Below are 12262 nucleotides of genomic sequence, written 5' to 3'. Positions count from 1 at the left end.
ATAATTAACACACTATCATAGAACTGGGAAGGAAGAAACATACCGAGTGGAAATTTTGGTAAACATTCATAAGATCATGGGTTTAAGGAACCGTTGGTTCTAGACTGGCCTCCAGAGGGCGATGTCACACAAATGAGATATTTTGTTGATCAACGTCATCTCTTAGCCTTACATCCTTGCAGCTGAGTTCTTTGCAGAGACAGGAGACAAGTCTGAAAGCGCCCGGCACATCTCGGCAACTTTTGTATTTTTATCTAAGTAAAGAAGATTACCAGTTTAACCTTCCTCGCACTAGTTCCAAGGAGGTGCAACAACATCCCTGATCGGGGAAAACTTTTCAGGCAGAGCCATAGTGTTTTTGTTTTTGTTTTGTTTTGTTTTTCTACTGCATAGCCATGGTGCTGTTACTCGTTTCAGTCCTGGGGATGCTATTTGTTCTGAGTGAGTAAAAAACTAGTCTCAACTTCTGCAGATTCTAGCTAGAAACACTCAGAGCACTCCTTTCATAATATAACATTTGTTTTGCAGAAGCTGTTGGAGCCCAGTCAATAACCCAGCCAGACCGACATATCTCAGTTCCTGAAGGTGCACCCTTGGAGCTGAGGTGCAACTACTCTTATGCTGCAACTCCTTACCTCTTTTGGTATGTCCAGTACCCTGGGCAAGGACCCCAGCTTCTCCTCAAGACCTATTCAGGGGAAACCTTGGTTAAAGGCATCAAAGATTTTGAGGCAGAATCTAAGAAGAAGGAATCTTCCTTCAACCTGAAGAAACTCATTGCTCACTGGAGTGACTCAGCCATGTACTTCTGTGTCATCAGTGGCACAGTGCTTCAGACTGCAGGGTGAACTGAGCACAAACCACTTGAAGGAAGTCTTCAGAGACCCAAGATCTCTTCCTGTTGTATTATTAAAATGTTGGTGTTTGTGTATGTGTTATGATAGAAAATGAAGCAAAGAAAGATGAGCCTTTTGTATAATCAAGCAATTCCATGTGTGATAACTTGGTTATTGTTTCATCTTCATTGCTTGTCTATTCAAATTTTTAATTTTTTCTAATTTATGCTGCAAGGTCATATAATTGTGAATTTCTTTTAGGTTTTTCAGAATCTGTATAATTATAGTCGTTTTATGATATGTTGCATTTTTGGGGTATATCATAGTATTTCCTTTTAATTTTGATTCTATTTGTTAGAATTTTTTTTCTCTCTTGGCCCCAGTGATAATACAATGGGGAGAGGGTTTGCTTTGCTTGTTGTCAACCCAGGTTCAAGCAGCACAGTCCCTTTCGTCTCCCGTGCACTGCCAGGAGTGAATCCTGAGTGCAGTTAGGAGTAACCCCTGAGCACTGCCAGGTGCGGTACAAAAAGAAATAATTTTTTCTCTCGTTCTCTTTTTTTCTCTCCCAGTGATGTTTGTGGTACACCCTGGCTATAACCTGTGGTGCTAGGAAGTATGTGTGTGTGCTCCAACTCTCATTAGCTCTATTTTTTTCTTAGTAAAATTCGTAAATTTTATTTATACTTTCTAATAATCAGCTCTTACAGGTTTGGGAGATAAGGGAGTTAATGCTCTTGCCTTACACACAACCAACCCTGGTTTGATTCCTTGTACTTTAAGTTCCCTGAGTATTTTTAGGAGTGACTATGAGCACAGAGCCAGGAATAAATTCTGAGTACCACTGGGCATGTCCCCCAAACCAAAACCAATAATACCCCTTAAATAGCAATAATCTAAGTCTAGTTTTACTGACCTTTTGTATTTTCTCATTGATGATTATTTCTGCTATAATTTATTGTTTACATAGTTCTATTAAATTTGTGCTTAATTTATTTTTTCAAGTTTCTTAAGTGTTGGGTTAGATTATTTTATATTGTGATATTTTTTATTATTTAATTATCCATCATATGCATGTATATATCTATATATATGTACTATGTACTCCCTCTTTTGGTGCTCTTCAAAGTTTCTAATAGTTGTATATTCATTAGTTTCCAAAATTTTTTGGGGGGAGGAGACACACCTGTTTGTGCTCAGGGGTTACTCCTGGCTCTGCACTCAAGAATTGCTCCTGGCAGGCTGAAGAGACCAAAAGGGATGCCAGGAATGGAACCTGGGTTTGTCCTGGGTAGGCAGCATGCAAGGCAAATGCCCTACCACTGTGATATCACTCTGGCCCTTGCTTCCAAATTTCTTCTTTGATTTTTCACCTTGATGTAGTAGATGTTCATAGATGTGTTTTTATTTCTTCTCCTCCGAAGTTTTTTCTTTTTCTGGTGACTGTCTTCTAATTTTGGACTATTGGATAAAAAATGATACTTAACATTATTTCATATCATAACATTTATGGTAGTATTTTAGGATAGTAATAAAATATTCAAAATTTGCCATGAAGTTGACTGTTTAAATTCACTATGTGGCTTTTAATTTATTGTATTATCTCTCAAATATTCTAGATATAGAAACTCTGAAAAATAAAATAACAATAAGGAGTAGCAAAAGGCAAGGACAACAGATGTAGAGAGATGTCATACAGAATTGAGTTTTCCTGGGTTTAGGGTGTAGGAAGGGGGGTCTTTGGAACTTTTAGGGAAGAGAACATTCTAGTGGTGGGTGCACCATTGGAATATGCATGCATGAAACTATTATTACATTGTTGTAAACATGGTGCCTCAAAAATTAAATATATTTATTAAAATTTAAAAAGTCAATCTTCATAAGATTTTATTCATTTATCCCAGGTATAGGTTTTCTTCTTTCCATATAGCTTTATGTTTTCATTTCTTTTGGGGAAAATATGGAGTCTAATAAAGAAGCTCTTTACCCTATGGTGCTCAGAAGCTTCTCTAGGCTTGGTACTCAGGGGTTTCTCCCAGGGGTTGTTCAGAGGACCAACTGGAATCATTGGCCTATCTTCTTGTCCTGAATTTATGATTTTATTATAGTTGTGTAAAAATTTCTTTTTCATTATAGATTGTAAACTACTATCACATCCTTTTATAATTTTAAGACCTAGTAAAAGGTCTTATGTCTTATAAAATTTCAGCAGTTTATCAATTTATCTTATTTTTTCCCTATTAACACTTTCATTGAGATACCATAATTTACAGTATCATTAATTATACTTTTCATGTATACCACACCATTCCCTGAGTGGTTCCTTCCACCAATAGCCCTTCTAGAGTCCCCTCCCAACCCCTTCTAACCACAAAATCTCAGGTCTATGAACAAAATCTCCAGTTCTGATTACCTTGGCCATTTTCTATTCACTTACTATATTTTTTATATCCCACACATATGAGATAAACATAATTTGATTGTTCCAAACAAAACAAAAAACAACAAAAAAGGGCAGAGAGATAGCATGGAGGTAGAGCATTTGCCTTGCATGCAGAAGGATGGTGGTTCGAACCTCAACATCCCATATGGTCCCCGGAGCCTGCCAGGAACGATTTCTGAGTGTAGAGCCAGGAGTAACCCCTGAGTGCTGCCGGGTGTGACCCCCAAAAAACCAAAACCAAGCCAAACCAAAACAAAACAGAAATTTGTTTGTTGAGGTGGTAGCACCTATACATTTATATGAAGGAAGCTAAACTCCTGAAATTCCACACACTAGTCAATCAATAATATGATAGCATTTTTTCTCAAAAACTGAGTATCCTTTATTTATATAGGTATATAAATTAAAAACTAATAGCATGATCAATCCCATGCTAGTCCATTTAAAAATGTGCATGAAATAGATAATTATTACAATTTAGTAAGAGTGATGAAGAGACAATTTAAAGTGGATGAAAGATATGAATAGGCCTATAAATGTAGAATGAATTCTATAAATATATAATATCATAAGATTGAGGAAAGAATTTTTTAATTAATGGAAAAATCCACACAGGCATATAAGATTATAAAAGTGTGTTTTTAAAGGACATGAGCACATGCAGCTCTGCCCAAGTGATAAATTACTCCCCGACTAAAGCAAGAATGCCTTTGTTCATAATAAAACGGATTCTGCTTTAAAGTGTTCTCCTACTGCGAGTGTGTGTTCATTCCAACGGCGATCCCTTTAACTTGGTCAAGGGAAGGCTCCAAGCCCTTCAACGTGCCAGGCCCACCGAGCCGGTGAGTCTGACAATATCTTTTCTTGGCCACACTCAGAGGTGCTCAGGGGTTAGTATTGGCTCGGAGCTCAGAAATCACTCCTGGCAGGCTCGGGGGACCATACCAGATGCCGAGGATTGAACTGTCGGCAGCGTGTAAAACTAATGCCCTACCAGTTGTGCTATTGCTCAGGCCTTAATAATCTCGTTGTTTTGATTTACATCACTCTGATGATTGGTGATGTGATGTATTTTTTATGTGCCTTTTGGACATCTCTATTTCTTCTATGAGGAAATAAATGTTCATTTCTTCTCCCCATTTTTGGATAGGGTTAGATATTTTTCCTTGTAAAGCCCTACTGGTGCCTTGTATATGTAAGATATTAAGCCTTTATCAGAAGGGTTTTGGGTGAATAGTTTTTCCCATTTTGTGAGAAGACTTTTTTATCCTAGTCACTATTTATCCTAGTCCTATTTCCTTTGAGGTGCAGAAGCTTCTTAGTTTTATGTTGTTTCATTTGTTTATCTATGCTTTCACTTGCTTGGCTAATGGTGTTTCTTCCTTGAAGCTGTCTGGAATGCTATGGAATGTTCTGCCTATATTTTCCTCTATGTACCTCTTGGTTTTAGGTATAATATCAAGATCTTTAATTCATTCCTATTTGTTAAAGAGAGGTCTAAGTTCACTTTTTTGGATGTAGCTGACCAATTTCCCCAACACCACTTATTGAAGAGATTTTCCTTGTTCCACTTAATATTTCTTGCTCCCTGAGATTAACCAATAATTAATTATTAATTATTTAACAATCAATTAATTAAGATTAATTATTCATATACCTGTGAGTCAGTCTCAGAATATTCAAGTCTATTCAATTGATCTGAGGGTCTGTCTTTATTCCACTACCAAGCTGTTTTAATAGCTACTAACTTATAGTATAGTTTGAAGTTGGGGAAAATGATACCACCTATATCCTTTTTCCCAAAGATTGCTTTAGCTATTCATAGAGGTTTATTGTTACACATCAATTTCAGGATTGTATGATCTATTTCTTTAAAAAAATATCATGGTATCCTTAAAAAATTGCATTATATTTGTACAATACTTTAGGAAGTATTGCCATTTTAATGATGTTAATACAATTCATGAGAAGGAGGTGTGTTTCCATTTCCTTGTGTCCTCTTTTATTTCGTGAAGCAGTGTTTTGTAGTTATCCTTGTAGAGGTATTTTATACAAGTTTTCCTTGTATAGGTATTTTCTTTCATTAAGTTGCCCAAGGTATTTGATTTTGTGAGGCAAAATTGTTTTACTTAATATCTTTATTTATACAATTTGATTACAAACATGATTATAGTTGGGTTTCAATCATATATAAAACACCCCCCTTACCAGTGCATCTCATCACCAATTCCAAAACCTCCCACCTCCCTACCCCTTACCCCTTACCCCCTTACCCCCGCCTGTATTTGAGACAGGCTTTCTACTTCGTGAGGCAAAATTGTAAATTTGTTTTTGGTGTTAGGGCCACAGTCACACCTGTGACACTCAGGGTTACTCCTGGCTTTGCACATAGATATACTCCTGGTAGGCTCAGGGGATCATATGGAATGCTGGGGATCAAACCCTGGTACTCTGAATTCAAAGCAAATGCTCTAACAGCTTGTGCTATCTCTTCAGTTCAAGATTTTATTTTAATATATTTCTCTTCTCTTTCATTATTTGTATGTAAAAAGCCAGGGAGCTTTGCATACTTTGCATATTAATTTGGTAGCCTGATACTTTATTATAAAATATATTGTTTTTGAAGCTTTTTGGTAGAGTCTTAAGATTTTCTAAATATAGTACCATGTCATCTGCAAACAGTGAGAGCTTGACTTCTGCTTTTCCTATCTGGATGCAGTTAATATTTTTTCTTGCCTCATTGTTATGGCAAGAACTATCAGTACTATATTGAACAAAATTGGTGAGAGGGGCAAACTTGACTTGTGCCATATCTTAGATGAAAGGCTTTTAGTTTTTCCCCATTGAGTATAATGTTTGCCATAAGCTTGTAGCAAATGGCTTTGATTATATTGAGGAAAGTTTCTTCAATTTTCATCTTTTTGAGAGTTTTTATCATGAATGGGTACTAGACCTTGTCAAATGCTTTCTCTGCATCTATTGATATGATCATATGACCTTTGTTTTTATTTTATTGATATTGTGTATTATATATTTGACTTGTACATGTGAAACCATCCTTATATGTCTAGAATGAATCCTTCTTGGTCATGGTGTAGGTCATTCTTTTTCAATAGTTTATTTTAAACTTTATTATTTATCTATTGATTGATTGATTTTTGGACTAAACCCAGTGGCACTCAGGGGTCACTCCTGGCTCTGCATTTAGAAATCACCGTGGCAATCTGGAGGACCATATGGGATGCTGGAAATCGAACAGGGTCCCTCCCACGTCGGCCAAATGCAAGACAAATGCTCTATCACTGTGCTATATCTCTGGCCCCAAGGTATAAGTCATACTTGATGAATTGTTGGATTCTATTGGCTAGTATTTCTTTGTGGATCTTTTTTTAACTGTTTTCATCAAGGGTATCAGTCTTTAATTCTCTTTTTTGGTGGCATCTCTGTCTGCTTTTGGTATAAAGGTATGTTAGCTTCATAGGAACAATTTGGGAGTGTTTCTGTTTCTTCAATATCCTGGAAGAGCTTTAAAAGGATTGACAATACATCCTTCTTAAAAGTTTGAAAGAATTCACTAGTGAATTTACCTGGGCCTTGGTCTTTGTTCTGGGGAAGCTTCTTGATTAACTTCCAATTTTCTTAATAATGATAGGTCTCTTCAGGTCACAATTACCTTATTTCAATATTGGGAGATTATAGGACTCCAAAAATTTACCCATTTCTACCAGGTTCTCTTTGTTTTGTGCCATATAGCTTCTTAAAGTAATTGCCGATTACCTTTTGAATTGCTTTAGCATCTATAGTGTTATCCTCTGCAAATTTGTTGTATTAAATATTAACTATATAGTTCTTGATGGTGCAGGGAGTCAGCCTGGTGCCTGCAACCCCTATGGCATGGGTCTGTAGCTATCTGGGTAATGGTGGGGAAATGACCCACAGCAGTCAGGTGAAGTCAGGAGACATGCAGCTTTATTATAAGGCCCTACCCACCAAGTGTAGCTTCTAAGCTAAACAACCTCTGTATCCATGCTGTCTCTGATCTCTCTCTCTCTCTCTCTCTCTCTTTCTCTCTCTCTCTTTCTCTCTCTCTCTTTCTCTCTCTCTCCTCTGCTATGTCTTCTTCCTGCTCCCCCCCTGAAGCAACCTTTGTTACCAGCCATAGACCCCTCCCAGATGTGGGCTGGTCTGACCATCAGGTAAGATTAACAGGTAAGATTAAGATTTGGGAGGGGTTACAGTCCTTTTTTATTTCTGATTTGATTTATTAAGCTTCTCTCTTCCTTTGTGAATCTTGCTAATGATTTATGGATCTTGTATTTTTTTCCAAGAACCAATCAATGTTTGCTTTTACTGATATTTTGTATTATTTTATGGGTTTCTGGTTTATTAATTTATGTCTATATTTTATTACTTTCTTCTGTCTGCCTACTTTTTTGTTCATTTTATTGATAATTTTTCAATTGCTTAAGCTTTGCCATTTATGTAGGCCCCTTTTTTCTAACTGATGAATGCATGTAAAACTATTAATTTTTCTCTTAATACACTTTTTTTGTATCCCACAAATCTTAATAATTCATGTTTTTATTATATTTTATTTTAGGAATCTTTTTATTTCCTCTTTGATTTTTGTCTCTGACCCACTGGCTGTTCAGTAGTGAGCTGTTTAATTTCCAGGTGTCAAAGTTATTACTGTTTCTGTTTGTAATTCATTTATTCAGTGCATCATTATCAGGGAAAATAGTTGGCATGGTTTTTATCCTCTTGATTTTATGTAAGTATGTTTTATGGTACAGCATGTGGTTTATTTTGGAGAATTTCCAATGTGCATTGGAGAAGAATCTGTATTTAGCTTTCTGGTGATGAAAAGTCTTATATATATATGCTAAGTCCTTTTTTTTTATTTCTTCCTTCAACTCCAGTATATCCTTAAGTTTTAACCAGGTTGAATTCTCCCACTACTATTGTGTTGCTATTGATGTCTTTCTTCAAGTCTATTAGCAATTTTTTGAAGTATTTTTCTGGCCCCTCACTGGGTGCATATGTGTTTAGGAGTATGATTTCTTCCTGATGTACATATTCCTAGATGATATGATAATAAGAAATGACCCTCTCTATCTCTATAACATTTTAAAGCCTGAAGTCTAAGTCATCTAATATCACTATGGCCATCCCAGTCTTTTTTGTTTGTTTGTTTGTTTGGTTTGGTTTTGGTTTTGGTGCCACACCCAGTGATGCTCAGGGGTTACTCCTCGCTATGCGCTCAGAAATCACTCCTGGCTTGGGGGACCATATGGGAAGCTGGGGGATTGAACTGTGGTTCCACCTAGGCTAGCGTGGGCAAGGCAGACCCCTTGTGCCATCGCACCAACCCCCATTCCAGCCTTTTTAAGGGCATTTTTTTGCTTGAAGCATTGTCTTCCAATCTTTGACTTTGAGTCTGTGTTTGCTCTGACTATTCAAATATGTTTCTTGTAGGCAGAAGAATGTCATACTCATTTCTGATCAATTTTGCCATTCTGTGCTCTCAATTGGTGCATTTAGTCTATTCACAGTGAGAAAAATCATTGTCATGGTATTTTGTGTCATCTTTTTGTAGAAATTTGGTTTGTTTGTGGTGCCTATCTTGCCTTAAAGTTAATATTTTAGTTTTTTTTAAAGGGTTGGTTTTGAGTCTGTAAATTTTCTGAGCTTTTGTTTATCTGTGAAGCTATGTATTCTTCCTTCAGACCTATATGAAACTCAGCTGGCAGGGCCAGAGAGAAGCACAGTGGTAGGGCATTTGCTTTGCATGCAGTTGACCCTGGGCAGATCTGGGTTTGATTCATGGCATCCCATATGGGCCACTGAGCCTGCCAAGAGCGATTTCTGAGTGCAGAGCCAGGAGTAACCCCTGAGCGCTGCTGGGTATGGCGCCCCCCCCCCACCCAAAGTTAGTTGTGTGAAGTTTTTTGGCACAGCATTTATTCCATTAAATTTGTTTTCCCCTATATCCCACACTGCCTTGGGCCTGTAGGATTGCTTATGATAAATATGCTGTAAATTATAAATTTGATTCTTTGTATGTAATTTTATTTTTTGATCTTGCTGCTTTCAGTATTCTCTATGTTTTTCATTATTGTGGCTAGGATGTGCCTTAGGGTGCTTTTATTTTATTTTCTTAGCTAGTACTCTTTGGGAATTCAGGATTTGAGTGCAAGCACTTTTCAAATCTGGAACTTCTCAGTAATGATGTCTTTGACTGTTGCTTCTTTCTATATAATATATTTATTTAAGCACCATGATCACAAACATGTTTGTAGTTGAGCTTCAGTTATAAAAAAAGAACACCCCCCCACTTCACCAGTGCAACATTTTTACCACTAATGCCCCCATCTCCCTCCTCTCCCACCCCCTGTCTGTATTCGAGACAGTCATTCTATTTCTCTCACTCACTACCATTGTCATGATAGTTGTTAGTTATTTCTCTAACTGCACTCACCACTCTTTGTAGTACGCTTCATATTGTGAGCCTGTCCTTTTAGCCCTCAACTCTATTATCTCTGGGTATTATTACCATACTATCTTTTATTTTTCTTAAATCCCACAGATGAGTGAGACTATTATGTGTCTATCTCTCTCCCTCTGACTTATTTCACTCAGCATAATAGTTTCCATGTTCATCCATGTATAGGAAAATTTCATGACTTCATTTTTTTCTGATAAAATTTTCTTTTCTCTATTGATTTGAAAAGTAGAAACATATTTATATTCTTTTTTATAAATAAATTCTTTAGGGGACAGAGAGATAGCATGGAGGTAAGGCCTTACATGCAGAAGGATGGTAGTTTGAATCCTGGCATCCCAAATGGTCCCCTGAGCCTGCCAGGAGCGATTTCTGAGCGAAGAGCCAGGAGTAACCCCTGAGCGCTGCGGGGTGTGACCCAAAAACCAACAAATAAATAAATAAATAAATTCTTTAATTGAATTACATGTGAGATACACAGTTAAAACGTTGCTCACCTAGGTATCTACCCCCAAGTTGGAAGGACATTCATCCCAAAGTATGTGTGCACCCCACTATTTATCGCAGCACTCAGTATAATAGCCAAGTCTTGGAACCAACCTCGATGTGCAACAACAGATGAGTGGATCATTAAGATGTGGTATTGATACACAATGGAATACTACATGGCAGTCAGAAATGATACAATCACAGACTTTGCAGCAACGTGGATGGACCTAGAACATATTATGTTAAACGAAGCAAGCCAGAAAACGAAAGATAAACACAGAATGATAGCACTATTCTGAAGTACCTAGAATATACACCAGATATACAACCAATACCCTGCAATTTAATAACAGGGGTAACAGGATAGAAATATCAAACACTGTAATAATCACCATATACTGGGGAGTAGAGCCCAAAACAAAGGGAAGAGAAACAACACAAAGCCCAATTACACATTATATCATAAAGAAACCAGCAACAGCAGAAACAGCAGTGTAGAGAGAACAGGTATGTAATTATCATTTTACTACAAAGGCTCATAGTAACTTAACTAGGGATCATATACAGGATTATAGGTAAAGATTAAGACAGAAAATTACTGAGTCCAACGGAAACATCTCAAAACATTATGTTTGAATGCCTTAACCTTACCACATTTAAAATAACTCTCAGTTTTTCTGTCCATAGGGGTTTCTGGATACAAAGGGTGAACATCCTATGGTGGTACCTCAGTGCTCAGTCACACGAAGGACCATACTCTGCTTGAACCATGAAAATGGCCCGATAAAACTCTTTAACATACTCTTTATTCCTAGATTATGCCTTCTTTTAGGACCTGAAGCACATGACCAGCCAGATCACCGAAGCAACATCTGTGACCTACAGAGTTATACCACAGGGCTTAAGCATCGAACAAGTTCAACTGAACTAACATGCACTTGCTCTTATACCCTCCCTTCTCATTACTTCGTATTTTTGTTGTTATTGTTGTTTGACTGTTGGTTTATTTTGTTTTATTTTTTTTCTACTCTCTCTTCTTGTCTCCCTCTTCCTCCACCTTCTCCTCCTCACTATCATCAATTCAATCTATGTCAAATAAAAATCACAAAGTTACCCCCTCTATAGGAAAGGAAAGCTGACACATAGGGCGCTGTGGACAATACTGCAAAGGGTAAACACCTTTATAGATTGACCTCACTAACACAATAGTCAGTACTTGAGACACGAAACCTATACATATCCAAAAGTTGAACTATTAGTTTCCTTTCCTTTCAAGTACTATACTTAACCTATTTTTCTGTATTCAGAGCACCTCTTGCCCTCCTGACCTCTCTACATTAATATACACCTAAGCTAACTTCTATATGTTTATATGTGGGCAGGAGCACACAGAGATAGGAATTCTCCTTAAGGAACAAACCTAAACCACAAAAAACCCATACCTATACCCTATATAACCCCTCCCACCTACAATCCCCTCTCCCTCCCCCAGAAATCCGGCTATTCCTTCACTCCTCAATTCCACCCCCGATATTTCCACCACATTATAATTCTCCACCCTCAGTTCTTAATCCATTAGGCATCAAGACCAACCTCCTACCCCAACAAGCCAGTACCCACTACACAAGTGAAGAGACACCCACCCAAACTCTCACCTCGTTCCCGGCAAGAAAATACAACCAACACCCCGACTGACGCATGCAGTGTGGCCCTCCTAATCACCTCTCCCGAATTTGGACTGTGGCTTGATACTGGAACTAGCTCCAAAGGATCCCCACTGCAAGAACTCTACCCAAGACCTCCCTGCCTGGACCCCACACTTCACAAGGAAATCTCAAAAAACAATGGGGAAGCCTGCACTTTCATCATATATAACACTACCTCTTATCCCAAAATAAAGTAATCTCCTGTATCACTTTCTCCCTTTTTCTTTTTTTTTTTTTCTTTTTTCTTTTTTTTTTATCTCTGTTTTTTGTTTTGTTTTGTTTTAGT

The 12262-nt window shown here is 37.4% G+C and overlaps 1 gene segment (V, D, J or C); it reads left to right on the top strand.

Annotated features, from left to right (window-relative positions):
* The first annotated feature begins 395 nt into the window (after positions 1-395).
* On the top strand, positions 396-848 carry LOC126001735 (T cell receptor alpha variable 8-3-like). The segment is given in 2 exon segments: positions 396-441; positions 529-848. Coding segments are annotated over 2 exon segments (366 nt in total).
* The last annotated feature ends 11414 nt before the right edge of the window (positions 849-12262 follow it).

The sequence above is a fragment of the Suncus etruscus genome, chromosome 2, assembly GCF_024139225.1.
Source record: "Suncus etruscus isolate mSunEtr1 chromosome 2, mSunEtr1.pri.cur, whole genome shotgun sequence".
In the NCBI taxonomy this organism is placed as follows: Eukaryota; Metazoa; Chordata; class Mammalia; order Eulipotyphla; family Soricidae; genus Suncus; species Suncus etruscus.
This window is presented reverse-complemented; position numbering and strand designations above follow the sequence as displayed.